This window comes from Leptidea sinapis, chromosome 12 (assembly GCF_905404315.1).
Source record: "Leptidea sinapis chromosome 12, ilLepSina1.1, whole genome shotgun sequence".
NCBI lineage: Eukaryota > Metazoa > Arthropoda > Insecta > Lepidoptera > Pieridae > Leptidea > Leptidea sinapis.
Window position 1 is genome coordinate 13,850,389 of NC_066276.1, and position 13,842 is coordinate 13,864,230.

The following is a 13,842-nucleotide window of genomic DNA, read 5'->3' on the forward strand; positions in this document are numbered from 1 at the left end:
TGTAGCACGAGCTGGAATCGAAAAGACCGACCCTGAAGTGTTGTCAAAATAAGTCGGCAATCTTTTCTCTTTCGCTAACGCCTTCCACGTCGGTACACTCGTTTTATAATTTAAGGAGTTCGTGGTATGCGAAAATTTGATAAAATTATTCTCGGATCTGTGCACTGCTAATACGTCCAATTTTATTTTGTCCTCATTATTTTGACTCCACTTGAGTTTATTTTCAAAAGCCTTACGGCCTGCAATCATGTTGTCTTACAGATCACCAGTACTAGGCCGACCACAGCAACTCCACCCACCACTCGTAATACATTTTTGCCTTTTGGTGAAAACCTCTAACGTGGTAGTTCCAACCAAAGGTTTTCTTTGGCTTCCTCAGTGCACCATTCAAAGCGGCTGAGCTATATTTAGCAGCACTCTGTAGAATTTTTACAATTTCGTTATAAAAATCATCAATTAAATATGAATGTTCATTACAATTATTATAATCTAAACAATGACTAGAAAATTATTACAATGACTATATAGATTTATGGCAGTAATATAGCAATGCCAATAAATAGGCGGTAAGCCATAATCCTGGCGGCGTGTTCTTTGATCACATCACTTAAACATAAAGACGGGAAAGTAGTGTGACTGTTTTCCCGAGACACCTTTTAACAAAATAATAACTGCTTATTTCAAAATTTACTTAAAATATTTTTACCTTATTTTTCCAATAAAAATATTGGTACGGAACATTAAGTAGGTACGTGATAATGAGCAAATGTGACGTGTTGGGAATAAATAATTAATTGAAAAATAAAGCGCCCATGAAGGGTTCCGTGGCACCAAGTAACATAATATAAAAGTTATATAGAAAGGAAAATTATATTAAATTATTAAAATGGAAAAGGAAAAAAAATTTTGCTCAAAATCATACAGTGCAAATGAGCTCTCATCATTTATACGTATTTAAAAAACTTCTTACTAGATCTCGTTCAAACCAATTTTCGGTGGAAGTTTGTATGGTCATGTACATCATATTTTTTATTTAGTATTAACATTCTCTTATTTTAGAAGTTACAGGGTGGGGGACACTCATTTTACCACTTTGGAAGTGTCTCTCGCGCAAACTATTCAGTTTGGAAAAAAAAAATTTTGAAATGTATGTATGGGTATAGATAGAAACACATATGGGTTTGATGAAAAAAAATTTTTGAGTTTCACTTGTAAGAATGTGGAGTAAGTTCTACCCCCAAAATTTACTGTTTTTTTTCTATTTTTGTGTGAACATATTGATTTGGTTCACAGAATACATCTACTTACCAAGTTTCAACAGTATAGTTCTTATAGTTTTGGAAAAAAGTGGATGAATTGAGGACATCCCAAAATAACAGCTTTTTACTAAATGCATAATGTGAATGTTTACACGGAACATACAAGGAATCCAATTTTTATTATAAAAGTTTTTAACGATTAATCTGCAATGGCTGAACTCACTTTGATGAGATGTTCACTTGCAGATTGAAGAAAGCTCATGTTGTAGGGCGTAGGTACCTGGCTAGGCACGTGTTTCGTTTAAAGTGGATGTTCAGTATGCAGGCAGTGAAGCGACGCTCGTGCGCTCACGCGGCAGTCGGCACCGGTTAACCTCGTAGCGAGACATGGTGTGCTAGTGTTATACACGTGAGGGTAGGGGCTCCAGCTGACGCGCGATTGCCTTACGCCGGTCAGTCGAGTGTGGACTGTGAGCGAGAGGCGCCGCGGCCGCTCGCAGCGACCAGTCACCAGTGATCAGTGAGTTGTGCCTCGCGCGCACGCAGCAATGGTAGCCAAGCTCGCGTCGGCGTCGGGCCACGCCGCTCCATGCCGCTTGCTCCCGGCGGCTGCGCACTCCGTCCTCGCTTCCGTAGTCGTTCCGGTGAGTCCGGACTCTGGCAGCTCCACCGACCTGTCCGATACCACATTATACAACTATATTCATGTTCTTGTTGTTGGTTGGTGCAAGTGCACTCAAGTATATTGGCTTGTTGCGAAAAGCTCTGGTAAAATCAATATAATATTGTTTATTGTATAAATTGCGATTTTTTATTTAGTTACGATATTCCACAAGCTATTAGAAATTAAAATAGCCAAATACGGTTCTTATTTAACTATGACTACGTCCTTTCATGTTTTGAAATTGATGTTTTGTGGATCTCACCACCTCGGCGACTTAAATTAAAAAACGAACGCAAAGAAAACCCCAGACTTGAGTTTAAAATTGTCATCTATATTCATTGGGTAACCTAAGGTTTATTTCTTCCTGGTTTAATATTTTACTATTTAACCAAGGTGAGTACCTACTATCTCTAGAAACAGTTGATGTATTTTCTTTCCCATCCTTTTAATTCCAGTTGATGCATTATAAAGTAATCCTGAGAAGACACAAGTCTTCCTATTTACCACTGTATAAATCCCATTTGTTCTATCACCGCTCTTGTACAACATTTTCTTTAATTCCCACAATTGCCCTTTCCGAAGAATTTGGGGCTCATAAATAGAGCACGTTAAATATTTCAAAGCCGGTCCACATTCTAGCTCCGGCCACTCTCATCTCTGGCCTGGTGCACCCTAGTGTCAGCTCGAACAATTTGACCTCATGCAACGCAGAGCAGTTCAAATTGTCGGGGATCCAGTGCTCTTTGAACAGTGTTGGCGTTGGATAGAGACGTCGCTTCATTGTATGTCTTCTATCGCATCTATCAGTATTCCAAAGACTTTAGATCTGATTTATGCTGCGCAATGGCATCGTCGCACTACACGCAACAAATTTGGATATCACCCTCACCATCTAGATGTGGTGCGTCTACAGTCAGTCGCTGAGTTTTCACGACGATACGACATGGGTATGTTCAAAAAAATCCCTTACACTTTGTGTTACCCTGGTGTTAAAGGAGAATGTGGGCGGCGGTTATCACTTAACATCAGGTGACCGCTTCGTTTGATGTCCTTGTCTTTTAAATAAATAACATTTTTTTAAATATTAAATAACAAAGATATGAAACAAACTCTTGGTCAATAGGGCCTCTCCCTCATGTAGCCGCGGGCAGCTAGTACTTCTACTTCCCGTATTCGAAGGCTTTTAGCATCCTGTACACACCTACTTATAAAATAAATTTGCTCCTAAACCACTGAACAGATTTTGATGCGGTTTTCACTATCAGACAATGTTATTTATTCAACGTTTTAATTTTGAACCAGTTGTGTAATTCTTATATTCATCGTTTCCTCCAGCCTAGCGAAACTCTCTAAGAATAAAACGATTCACTCGATTGTATGAAAGATTCAATCAAGAATAGGAAGAAAATCGGAGAGCCGAAATCCACTACGTTTTAAGAAACTGTTCGCTTTCAAACTCATCCGGATTATACTTCGTCACCAATTCCGTCGTCGGTTAATACAGTAAATATAAAAATGAATAGATGTATAGAAATAGCGGATATCTTTATATTAATCTTATTAGCTTACTTTCCCGTGATAACATTGTAATATTTGTAAGATCAACATTCGTTATTCAGTATTGGTTGTTATCCAAATATAAATAAATATTTGAACTTCAGCTAGCTGATCGCGCGACTTCTTCTGCGCACGCTCATGACTGAGCACGCAGTGCTTATAAACATTGTTATTTCTTAATACTTTAATAACTTTATATTAAATGAAGATATCCATATATTTTTTTAAACAAGGGTCCAGTGTCTAAGGAGCAAAACAGAGAAGACTTAATTGAAATCTATTCAGTAGATTTTCCTCCTCTTTTATTTTATGTGTATAGATTTATAACTTTTTATGGCTGACTCGTGGAAGGCATTGAGTATTTGACGTTTGAGTTTTTTTTTGCATCACTACAAATGTATATTAAAATAATTTGTAGAACGATGAAGCTGTTAATTCGGATTTAAAGGAGTGGCAATGAGTATCTCGCTACTTCTTCTCATCAATCTTTTCCGAGTGGTGGTGGTAGTCCTACAAGAATAAGGATATTGATTTGATTTGATTTTTATGCATGTCTGGTTAGCTTATGCAAGGTATCCAAATGTTTTGAGTTTTCTTTAGTGTTAATTCCAATATTTGACATTAAACAATTCGACACATGTTTCGCCTCTACACGAGGCATCCTCAAGAGATGTTGACTCGCCAAACACTGGCACTAGTTCAGACAGAACTCAAAACTGAAGAAAACTCAAAACATTTGGATAATTATGGATTTCCAGAAAGTAACGCCTACTTCAATCAATTTTCTTATGCACGATAGTTAAAACTTAGAAAAAATGCTGACTTACAATGTCAATAAACCAATTTGTATAAGATGGCCATTGACACGTTCTAGTCTTAGATCATTTATACATCTAGATTGATGACAGCCCTGAAAACGACGAAAAAAAATTGACCTCTATTTTGAAAAATTCACGCACTCTAACACAAAGTGTCATAAAAATCGCGAGTGAAAGAAATTTGTCAATAGTAAAATTCCTGGCCTTTTTTATTGGTTGTCTAACAGTAAGAGACTCTATCTAAACATATAAATTATCTGAGGTTCTAGTTAACAAACCTCATTTTCAATGTAACCTGGGGGCCTACTCCTAAAATCGATATTCGATATATCGTGGCATTAGTCGTGTCGAATCCTACTCTTAGTTACATCGTTTTCAATGTCGAAACGATGATTGAACGAACGAAACATTTTTCGATATTATCGGTCTAGCCCTACTCTTAGTTGTAAATGTCAGAGACGTATATTCGAATTCGACAAACAATCAAACGTCACTTTTACGATAATCTCAACACCTTCTAGGCTGTCGTTGCTATTATCGTTTCAAGTTGTGTAGATATATTTGCCATACAATATACATACATAATAAATAAAATTAAAATAATTATATATGTGATTTACTATTCAACAGGATTTATTTACTACCAAGTAATTTAAGTCATTTTGTTGATCGTTTATGCGTAGAAAGTAATGGAAATGGCCGCCTGAGAAATAGGAAGTCGACTAGAAGGGTTGAGTTACTTTTTTTTTTCATTTTATTATACGCAAGTTTTGTAATATTTTTTCAATTTTAAATAGTCTTATTATATTCATTACATAATTTTTTAATATTTGAATTTTGTGCAAACGATGCAAATTGGTGGTGCAGTCTGGCATGGTTCTAAGCGCCTAAGGTATGTTTTGCCTTTTGACACTTAGCAGCGACATAGCACAGATGATACATAGTTTGCGCATAATTCATTCACTCTAACATCGTAAAAAAATCAAATTATTAGTCTATGGTTATGATGTTGTTACGATAAACGATATGGAATACGAACATTTGTAAGAGTAGGGTAGGTGCGATATATTCGTGTTATTATCGTATCGTTCCGAATATATCGTTGTCGATTTTGCGAGTAGACCTACTGAATAGCTTTTAATCCCGACGACCTAGAAACCCAAGCTTTTGATCTTTTGTCATCAAGACCTTTCCGGTATATTATGGGGGCCTGTTATACCTATTGTGATTGCTGGGGAATAAAATTTCCAATGCCGTCTGTATGCTTTACGTTTAAATAGGGCTGGGCTTTAAGTATAAAATACCTAATGTAATCTATGAAGAACGCTGCAATCACTTCCATCTTCTACCACATAAAACTAGTAGAGATATAAAAAAATTGTTATGTTTTTTAAAGTGATAACCCTCACTTCTAGGATTAATATACAAGTTCTATGATGATACGTTACCCAAACGTTTAGCTCAGTTGGAAGAGCACTCCCACGGAAAGCGAGAGGTCGTGGGTTCATGGATTTTTGTTTTCAAATTTTATTTGCGTAGTAGAGATATCTCTGATATAATCACCTTAATCACTAAGAAGTATGATTGACTGTTCCATTTTACTGACCAAAACCTGTCTGGCAGCCCCTAGTAGAATGTTATGACAACAACCTATTTGTTGCAACCATTCTGTTGCACGAACTATAAAAGAGATACATTTATTTAAAGAGTTATGAAGTCATACAATAATTTTTGTAACACGGATAAAATCAGTCTTTTTAGCTCCAGTATAAATTCAATTAGAGCCCATTTGGTAAAACAATTTCGCAGTGATTAACAACTTTACATTGAGCGTGAAATTACTCCTTTTTTTACCCTGCATGCAACTGGCGATGGGAGTGCGGGAAGTTTTATTTTATTTAATAATTTTTAATCTATATTTGTGCTCTTTGCTTAGTTAATATATTAGATTAAATAATATTATACTTGTTCCTATGTACATGTGGAAGCCTATTATTAGCTTGAATTATTCATATTTGTTTATAATTTTATTGTATGTACCACTCGCTGTTGGCTTTCTTACAAAATATTAAATAAAAATAAAATAAATAAGATATTTTATGTAGATCGGGCGCTGCATAAAGTAAAACTTAACCACTCTTACTATTTTGTACTTGAAATGTACACAGAAAAAATATTGAAAAATAATATAACAGAACAAATATTTTCATTAAAAATCGAATTGAAAGCAATCTACTTATTTTTGTAGAGGTATGTCGATTGGCGATGTAGGTGGGTATTTATAATATTGGCTTAAGGTTTTTATTAATACAGTAGAGGAGACCCGGGCACATGGGTGTGGGTTTTTCAAAGTGGGGCAGTGAGTCTGCCCGCGGCAGCACAAATGAGCCAGAATCACCGGATTAATACCATGCTCACACGAACCGGAGTGAAGTAGCGTTAGGGCTATATTTCACCGCGACACCACGGTGGCACAACCAGGTCTAAAGAGAGTTACTCACCTGGTGTCTGTTTGGTTGCACAACTGATTTTGTGGTCGCGACCAGCTCGAATGCGTCACGACTCTGGTGTCTGAATAGTGTCTAGTTTGGAAGCTTATGGACACCACAGTGGCGCAACCAGTCACCGCTAACAACAAAATATATACAGCTCTATAAAAAATTACTCACCTGGTGTCCGTTTGGTTGCACATCCAACTTGGTGGCGCGACCAGCCTGGTTGCGTTATGACTCTGGTGTCTGTATCTGAATGGTGTCTTGTTTGGTAACTTATAGACAAAACGTTGGCGTGACTGGTTGCGCCACGGTGGTGTACCGGTGAAATATAGCCCTAAGTGACGAGATGTTGTCACTTGTCATTAAAACTCCACCATTCCGAAGAGGGTCGGATCTTTTTTTAAAAACCCTTAAATATATGTTTTTGAGTTAGTAACGAATAAATAAATGCTATCCTTTTTTTCATTTTAATTTGTTAATAACAATTGCAATTTTGTTTGTGTCCGAATGGAATGAGCCAGCTCTTAGTTTTAAGTTAAGAATTAACACGTTTTTGAACTTGACATATGAATGTTAGTAGTCCATGCACGGATTGTCTGTTGTATAATTGATTCCGAGAAGTCTGATGTCCACATGAAACTGATAGGCGGCGCCCGGCGTGACGTCCTGCAGGCGGCGGGCGCAGCCGTGTGTTCGGCCCGCGGCCTTGGCCTCCTACACAATGTCACATTACTTGGTGATTTAGACGATTGTGTCGTGACTCGCGATGTAACTACCGCATGCCCGCGCTGCTCGCATGTCGTCCGCGGGCGCGCCCGTGCGTACCTGGGACCTCGTCAATGTTATTTGGGTCTCGAAAAACGCACTTCCTTACATGAAAGGTGACATGGTGACTGAATAAAGAGCGCAAGGAAGTTTATTGCAGTGTCACCGCCTGGCGCCTGCACTTACTGATGTAGAAGTGCAGATTGTGGTTGCTAATGACTTGTGCTGCAGACGGCACCTCCAGTGTAGGCTGTTTAAAATATCGCTGAACTCACGCACGCGAGGTCGTCGTCCGGTTGGTGTTTGTTGCCATATCTTTAATGTAGCTATTCAAATAAGCGTCGACTTTATTAAGGCGGATTATGTCATCACGTAACCAGACCTGTAACAGATTAACGATATTAGTGCAGGCAATGAGGCAACCTTACTAGTGGCGAACTCTAGCGCGACTCGCGCGTAGTTCTGATGACATGACGTCATTATTATAATTGAACTGAGCGAGGCGAGGCTGCTAACTACACTGGTGTCGGACGTAGCTAGAATTCCAATAAGATTGATCGATATGAGTTGGAGCGTAATGTGACTATGAGTAGTATTGCAATCCCAGTGCGTTCTCCTCGCAGCCCCTCTGCTGGTGCCCCGGGATGGAATTCTACTCATTTAGTCTCAGGATTGAGATCGTGGATTTTCCCCAGATTGGATTAAATAGCCCTTTTTTATATTTTCGCATTATTGTGTTCAATACCAGAAGCTAAATGATTTTTTTAAACTGAATTCCGCGTGCAAAAATATGTGTGAAATATTTATAAATATAAAAACAACAGTTCTATGATCTAAACAAATTAACGATATAAACAAAATCTATCAATCTACAAATCGAGAAATACTCAACAAATTAAGAATATTATTTTGTTTTTTAATATATTTTATTTACATATTTTGCCAAACGTTGATAAATAACGATCGTTGATAAATATATTAAATAGAAGGGGACCAAAATGCGATCCTTCGGGTACTCCTGATGCTATTTCGTATTTTATCAATTCAAATCCATAAGCTACTACGACATGTGTCAGTAAAGTTGACTCTACAAATTTAAAATTTAACCAGCATTGCAATACCTTACCAAACAACGAAAGTATGAAAATTGGCCTGAAGTTCGTAACACCTTTTTATTACCACTTTTTAAGACTGTTACCAGCTTCGCAATATTTCGTTTATAAGGGGTTCCCGTTTTTAATAAATTAAAAATCACGTTATTCATGTAGGTCAAGGATTTTTTACATTTATATCACTTCGGAATAGATTGAGCTTTAATGAGAATGAGGAACAAGAAACTCATTGCAACTCTTTTAAATCAACGTTTACAGTTTCATCTGAAGAGTTTCATGTGAAAGTAACTGAAATAAAACAATCTTGCAGTTTCGATGTCTGTTAGCGAACGAATCTTTTTTACTGCGTCTGCAGCAGAACTAACTATATTAAATTCAAATATTTTTATGCAAAATAAGTCTTAAAATCGCTCATTGAACGTGAAAATCTACCACCCATTCGAAATAGTACGCTTCAGACCTGAGTAGAACGGGCGCAAGAAACTCAGCGGTTTTTTCTTTTTAATTTAGTTACGTGGTAATACGTTATGTAGTTTCGTGCAGTAATATTTATAATTAAAAAGCCTCCTTTCCCAGTCTGTGGTATCATTATCAATGTCTTGTGATATGGCCAAAGACCTTGCGTGTGTGGGCGTGGCCTATGCTTCCCGCTTCGTTATTTCGGTGCAGTCATGTGTGCAGGCAGCTTAGCGAAATTTATATATAAAATTCTCGTGTCCCGTTGTTTGTTACCAAAGTCTTCCGAAACGGCTAAACCAATTTGTTTAAAAATTTGTGTGTATATCGGGTATGTCTGTGAATCGGCCCTTCATACCCCCAAATGATAAGTGTCACCCACCACTAAATACATTTTATTTTTATTTTATTAGGATTCAGCATTAAAAAATACATACAACTTCACATTTTCACCCCTCTACGATCAACACCTATTTTTGTATCGCGTTTTATCCATCTAATTTTAATATTATTCTATTATTTCCACAGATGCGCAATAGAGTTGCAATATGGCAATCGAATATAATGATTATTGTAGTACTATAAATTTTATGTAAGATAGGTCTGAGAATCGGTCGTCATCTATTTTTTATACCCGAAAAATTTTAACTATTGATTTTTTTTATTACTTTATATAGCAATACCACATTTTCTGGGTCACCTAGTAATCTATATATAATCCTGTATGCTATAGACTTCTTATACCCATAAAAATATAAACTATAGCTTATTCCATAATTTCAGCTTTCTATATAGTCAAACTGTTTTGTTGTTATAACCGTTTTGCTGTCATAAATCAATTAAAATGAATATCACTCTATTCACTTGGGTCAAAGAAATGCCACTTTTGAACATCAAAACTTTAATCAGCAGAAGCGGCAAGAGACGCATTACCACTCCATTTAAATTAATATTTACAGCTTCATCGTTTCACATATTATTTTAATTATAGAAATATATAAGAATAAAAAGACTCAAAATTTAAGTCAAATTTAAGGCCAAGAAAGGCTCCTGTGATTCCTACGGTGTTGCAGGTGAAAATGGGCTGCGGTGATCACTTAACATCAGGTGACCCGTACGCTCGTTTGTCCTCCTCTTCTATAAAAAATACTTAAGCGAGTAAATAAAGGTAAATTAATAAAATTAAATATAACGGCCTTACAAATAAAATTGGCATAAAGTTGTACCTGAGAATAATCCAAGACTATGCAAAATATTTACAAATAGACATGTTGCTTACAATTGGTTTATTCGGACGTATAACGCTTCCCACGTTTATTTGCAAGGCTGCCTGACATTCGGAAAACTTCAGTATTATTATTGTATTGACAGTGATGTCAGTGATACAGTCAAATTTTTGCGTATTCTTAGTTTATTCTCAGTAATAACTTTATACCGAGTTTATTTGTAAGGCCGCAAGAGTTTTGAGTACCTACTACTGTACTCAAAACCAATCCTATGTGGATGACTGCAAGTAAATAAAGATATTATGAGAGCATTAATATTATAAGGTAACATTTATTTATATATAACAGACTATCTGATGACAGAATCACTTAAGATCATTCATTATTTTAACCTAACCTAACCTAACCGTTGTTTATTGTGACCAACAGACGAAGGATGAAATGAAATGAAATGAAATGAAATTTATTTGCAGGAAACATTGTACTTAAGGTGTTAACAATATAATGGATAATCCAATATGTTTCGTCAATTGACATGCAAAATATGTTACAAAATTGTCTAAACACTAATCGTACTGTTATATTGAAACTTGTCGGATTTCACAATGATATCAATAATATTTATAAAATGAAATTTTAATATTTATATAATACTATAATATGAGACGTAAATAACTTAATAATTCATTTAGTACCTATGTATAATATTAACAAATTCAATGTCATAAAAGTATATTAATTTACATATATTATTATCAAATAGACTAATTCATTTTGTATTGAAAAATTCATTTAAACTATAGAAGCACTTATTTGTTAACCACTGATGCAGTCTTCTTTTAAAAACTTTGAACGGTAAATCTTTCAATTCATTGGGCAATTTATTATATATTTTCACAGACATGCTGAAACAATTTCTACTAAAAGATGCAGTTCCACAGAAGGGCATTATGAGTTTATTTGGATACCTTGTGTTTAAAACCTTCTGGCTTTTTTTTGTATAGAAATCACACATATGTTTTTGAACAAATAGGCTTATTTCATAAATGTATAGGCATGGCAGCGATAGAATTTTCAATTTTTTAAATAGCGGTCGACAAGAATCTAGGGGGCCGGCTCCACAAACCGCCCTGATACACTTCTTCTTTCCAATAAATAAATGCCCTATGCTCACCGAGTTGCCCCATATGACCAATCCATATCTTAAAGCTGAAACCACGAATGCATGATATGCCATTAGCACTGTTTTTTCACCTATTGTTTTTGATACATGTTTGAGGACAAATACATGTTGGTTAATTTTTTTGCTAATTTTGTCAACATGTGACTTGAAGGACAAGTTGCTGTCTAAAGAAATACCAAGAAAATTGACAAGTTGTGCTTCTTTAATATTCTCATTATGATAATTAACATTAATATCTTTTCCTTTCCCATTCTTATTATAATACTGCATATACATTGTTTTTTTTATATTTACAGTCAGGTTATTTTCAGTAAGCCATTCAATTGTGTCCTTTATTGTTTTATTAATTTCTATATCATATGTCAATTCATTGTTACATTTAATTACAATAGAGATGTCTTCAGCAAAAAGAGTACAGTTATTAGTAGTAATGCTAGGTAAGTCGTTTATGTAGATTATGAATAGAAGTGGACCCAATATACTTCCTTGTGGTACACCTTTTGTTTTAAGTTCTGATCGATAAGGTATTACTTCTTGTTTATTATTTAATTTAGCAATTTCAACGTATTGAGTACGGTTTGAAAGATAACTTTTAAGCCAGTCATTTGCTAGACCTCGAATACCATATTGAGCGCATTTATCTAATAGTTTTTCATGACAAACATTGTCAAAAGCTTTGCTCATATCAAAAAATACTGATGTTACTGGAATTTTTGTGTCCATGCATTCCGATATTTCTTTTATTAGCGAAAAACACCCTAAAGTTGTTGATTTTCCTTTTTGGAAACCATTTTGTTCCTCCAAAATGATATTATGTTTAGTTAAAAAAGATGTTAATCGCTTGTGCAGTATCTTTTCAAAAATTTTTGAGATAACAGGAATGAGTGTGATTGGTTGAGTTGTTAATATCCTTTTTATCACCCGCTTTGAGTAAAGGTGTTACTTTTGCCTTTTTTAAATTTGATGGGAAAGTACCTTCTTCAAAAGATAGATTTATGAAGTAGGCTAGGACTGGAGCTAGTTCCTTTGCACATTCCTTTATTACTTTGTTGCTATTTCATCGCAGCCCGTGGAATTTGAATTATTAAGTGACTTAATAACGGTTATTATCTCCATTTCATCAGTTGGCATTAAGAAAATATTTGAATTGTTATGTTTTAATTTATATGTAGGTTTTTTATTTTTTACATTTTGACTTTGACTTTGTGTGACTGTATTTATAAAATAATTATTAAAAATAGTAGCAATCTGAGTTGGATTATTTATAATTTTATTTTCATATTTAATTTCATCGATACTTCCTACATTAGAGTTAGTTTTATTTTTAATCACATTCCACGACGCTTTGCATTTATTTTTCGAGTAAAGTATATATTTGTTGTTACTACTTCTCGGAGCTAGGTCTATACACTTGTTGAGAATCTTTGAATAATTATTATTTATGTATATTATGTACATATTTTAATTTTTAATCATTTTATTAAATTAAATAAAATTACATTTAAATCCACCTTCAATAATCTTTTACAAAATTATATTCATTTAATTTTTGATATTATTTATGGAAGATGTTTTATTTGTCCTTTATTTTATTCTTTATTTAATATACTCGAAGTTTTCAGAAATGCACTTTAATCCATTCAGTTAAATTTTAAAAACTGCACGGTTAAGATGCACGGGTAAAATAATAAACATTCTAAAAAAGCTAAAGAATTTTTTATGCATTGAAAAAAAGTTCCCAAAAACCCACAGTCAAGTTCAAATTTAGCATTGTTACGCTGAATTGTTACTGTTGTCTCTCGTCCAATCCATGATAAGGATTAACAAATTCTTCGTCTAAATTCAATCGTCGTAATCACATTGTCTCGTATTTATATCTATAAGGTACTCGTTAGTGCCACTGAACAACTTTCATTTTCAGCTAACATTATGTCATCATCGACCATCCACAGGACTAACTACAGGCCTATAGCTATTACGTCCTTGCTCTCCATAATTATGGAGAGCATAATTAACCGCCAGCTCTTAGTATACCTAGAAGGTTACCAGAAATCGTCAGTGGGTGATCTTCTGTGATTCTTCACATAGATGTTTGGTGGCTATCGAAAGCAAAGGGGAAGGCCTGGCAGTTAGCCTGGACATGGCGAAGGCCTTTGATCGTGTATGGCACAAGGCGCTTCTCTCAAGTGGCTGCACTGCCCTATAAAAATATACCATAGGATATGTCCAATGTATTATTTATAATTATACTGTTAAAAATAACTATAGTAAACTAGTCGCGCCGTACCTATATCAGTTAATTTTCAA

General features: G+C 35.1%; 1 protein-coding gene across 1 annotated transcript in view; it reads left to right on the forward strand.

Annotated features, from left to right (window-relative positions):
• Window positions 1-1,589: 1,589 nt before the first annotated feature.
• Window positions 1,590-13,842, forward strand: part of LOC126967079 (patronin) — a 51,179-nt gene continuing 38,926 nt past the window's right edge. Inside the window, exon 1 of the mRNA XM_050811458.1 lies at window positions 1,590-1,903. Within this exon, the coding sequence (XP_050667415.1) occupies window positions 1,808-1,903 (96 nt within the window). The 5' untranslated portion in view covers window positions 1,590-1,807. The remainder of the gene's footprint in view (window positions 1,904-13,842) is intronic.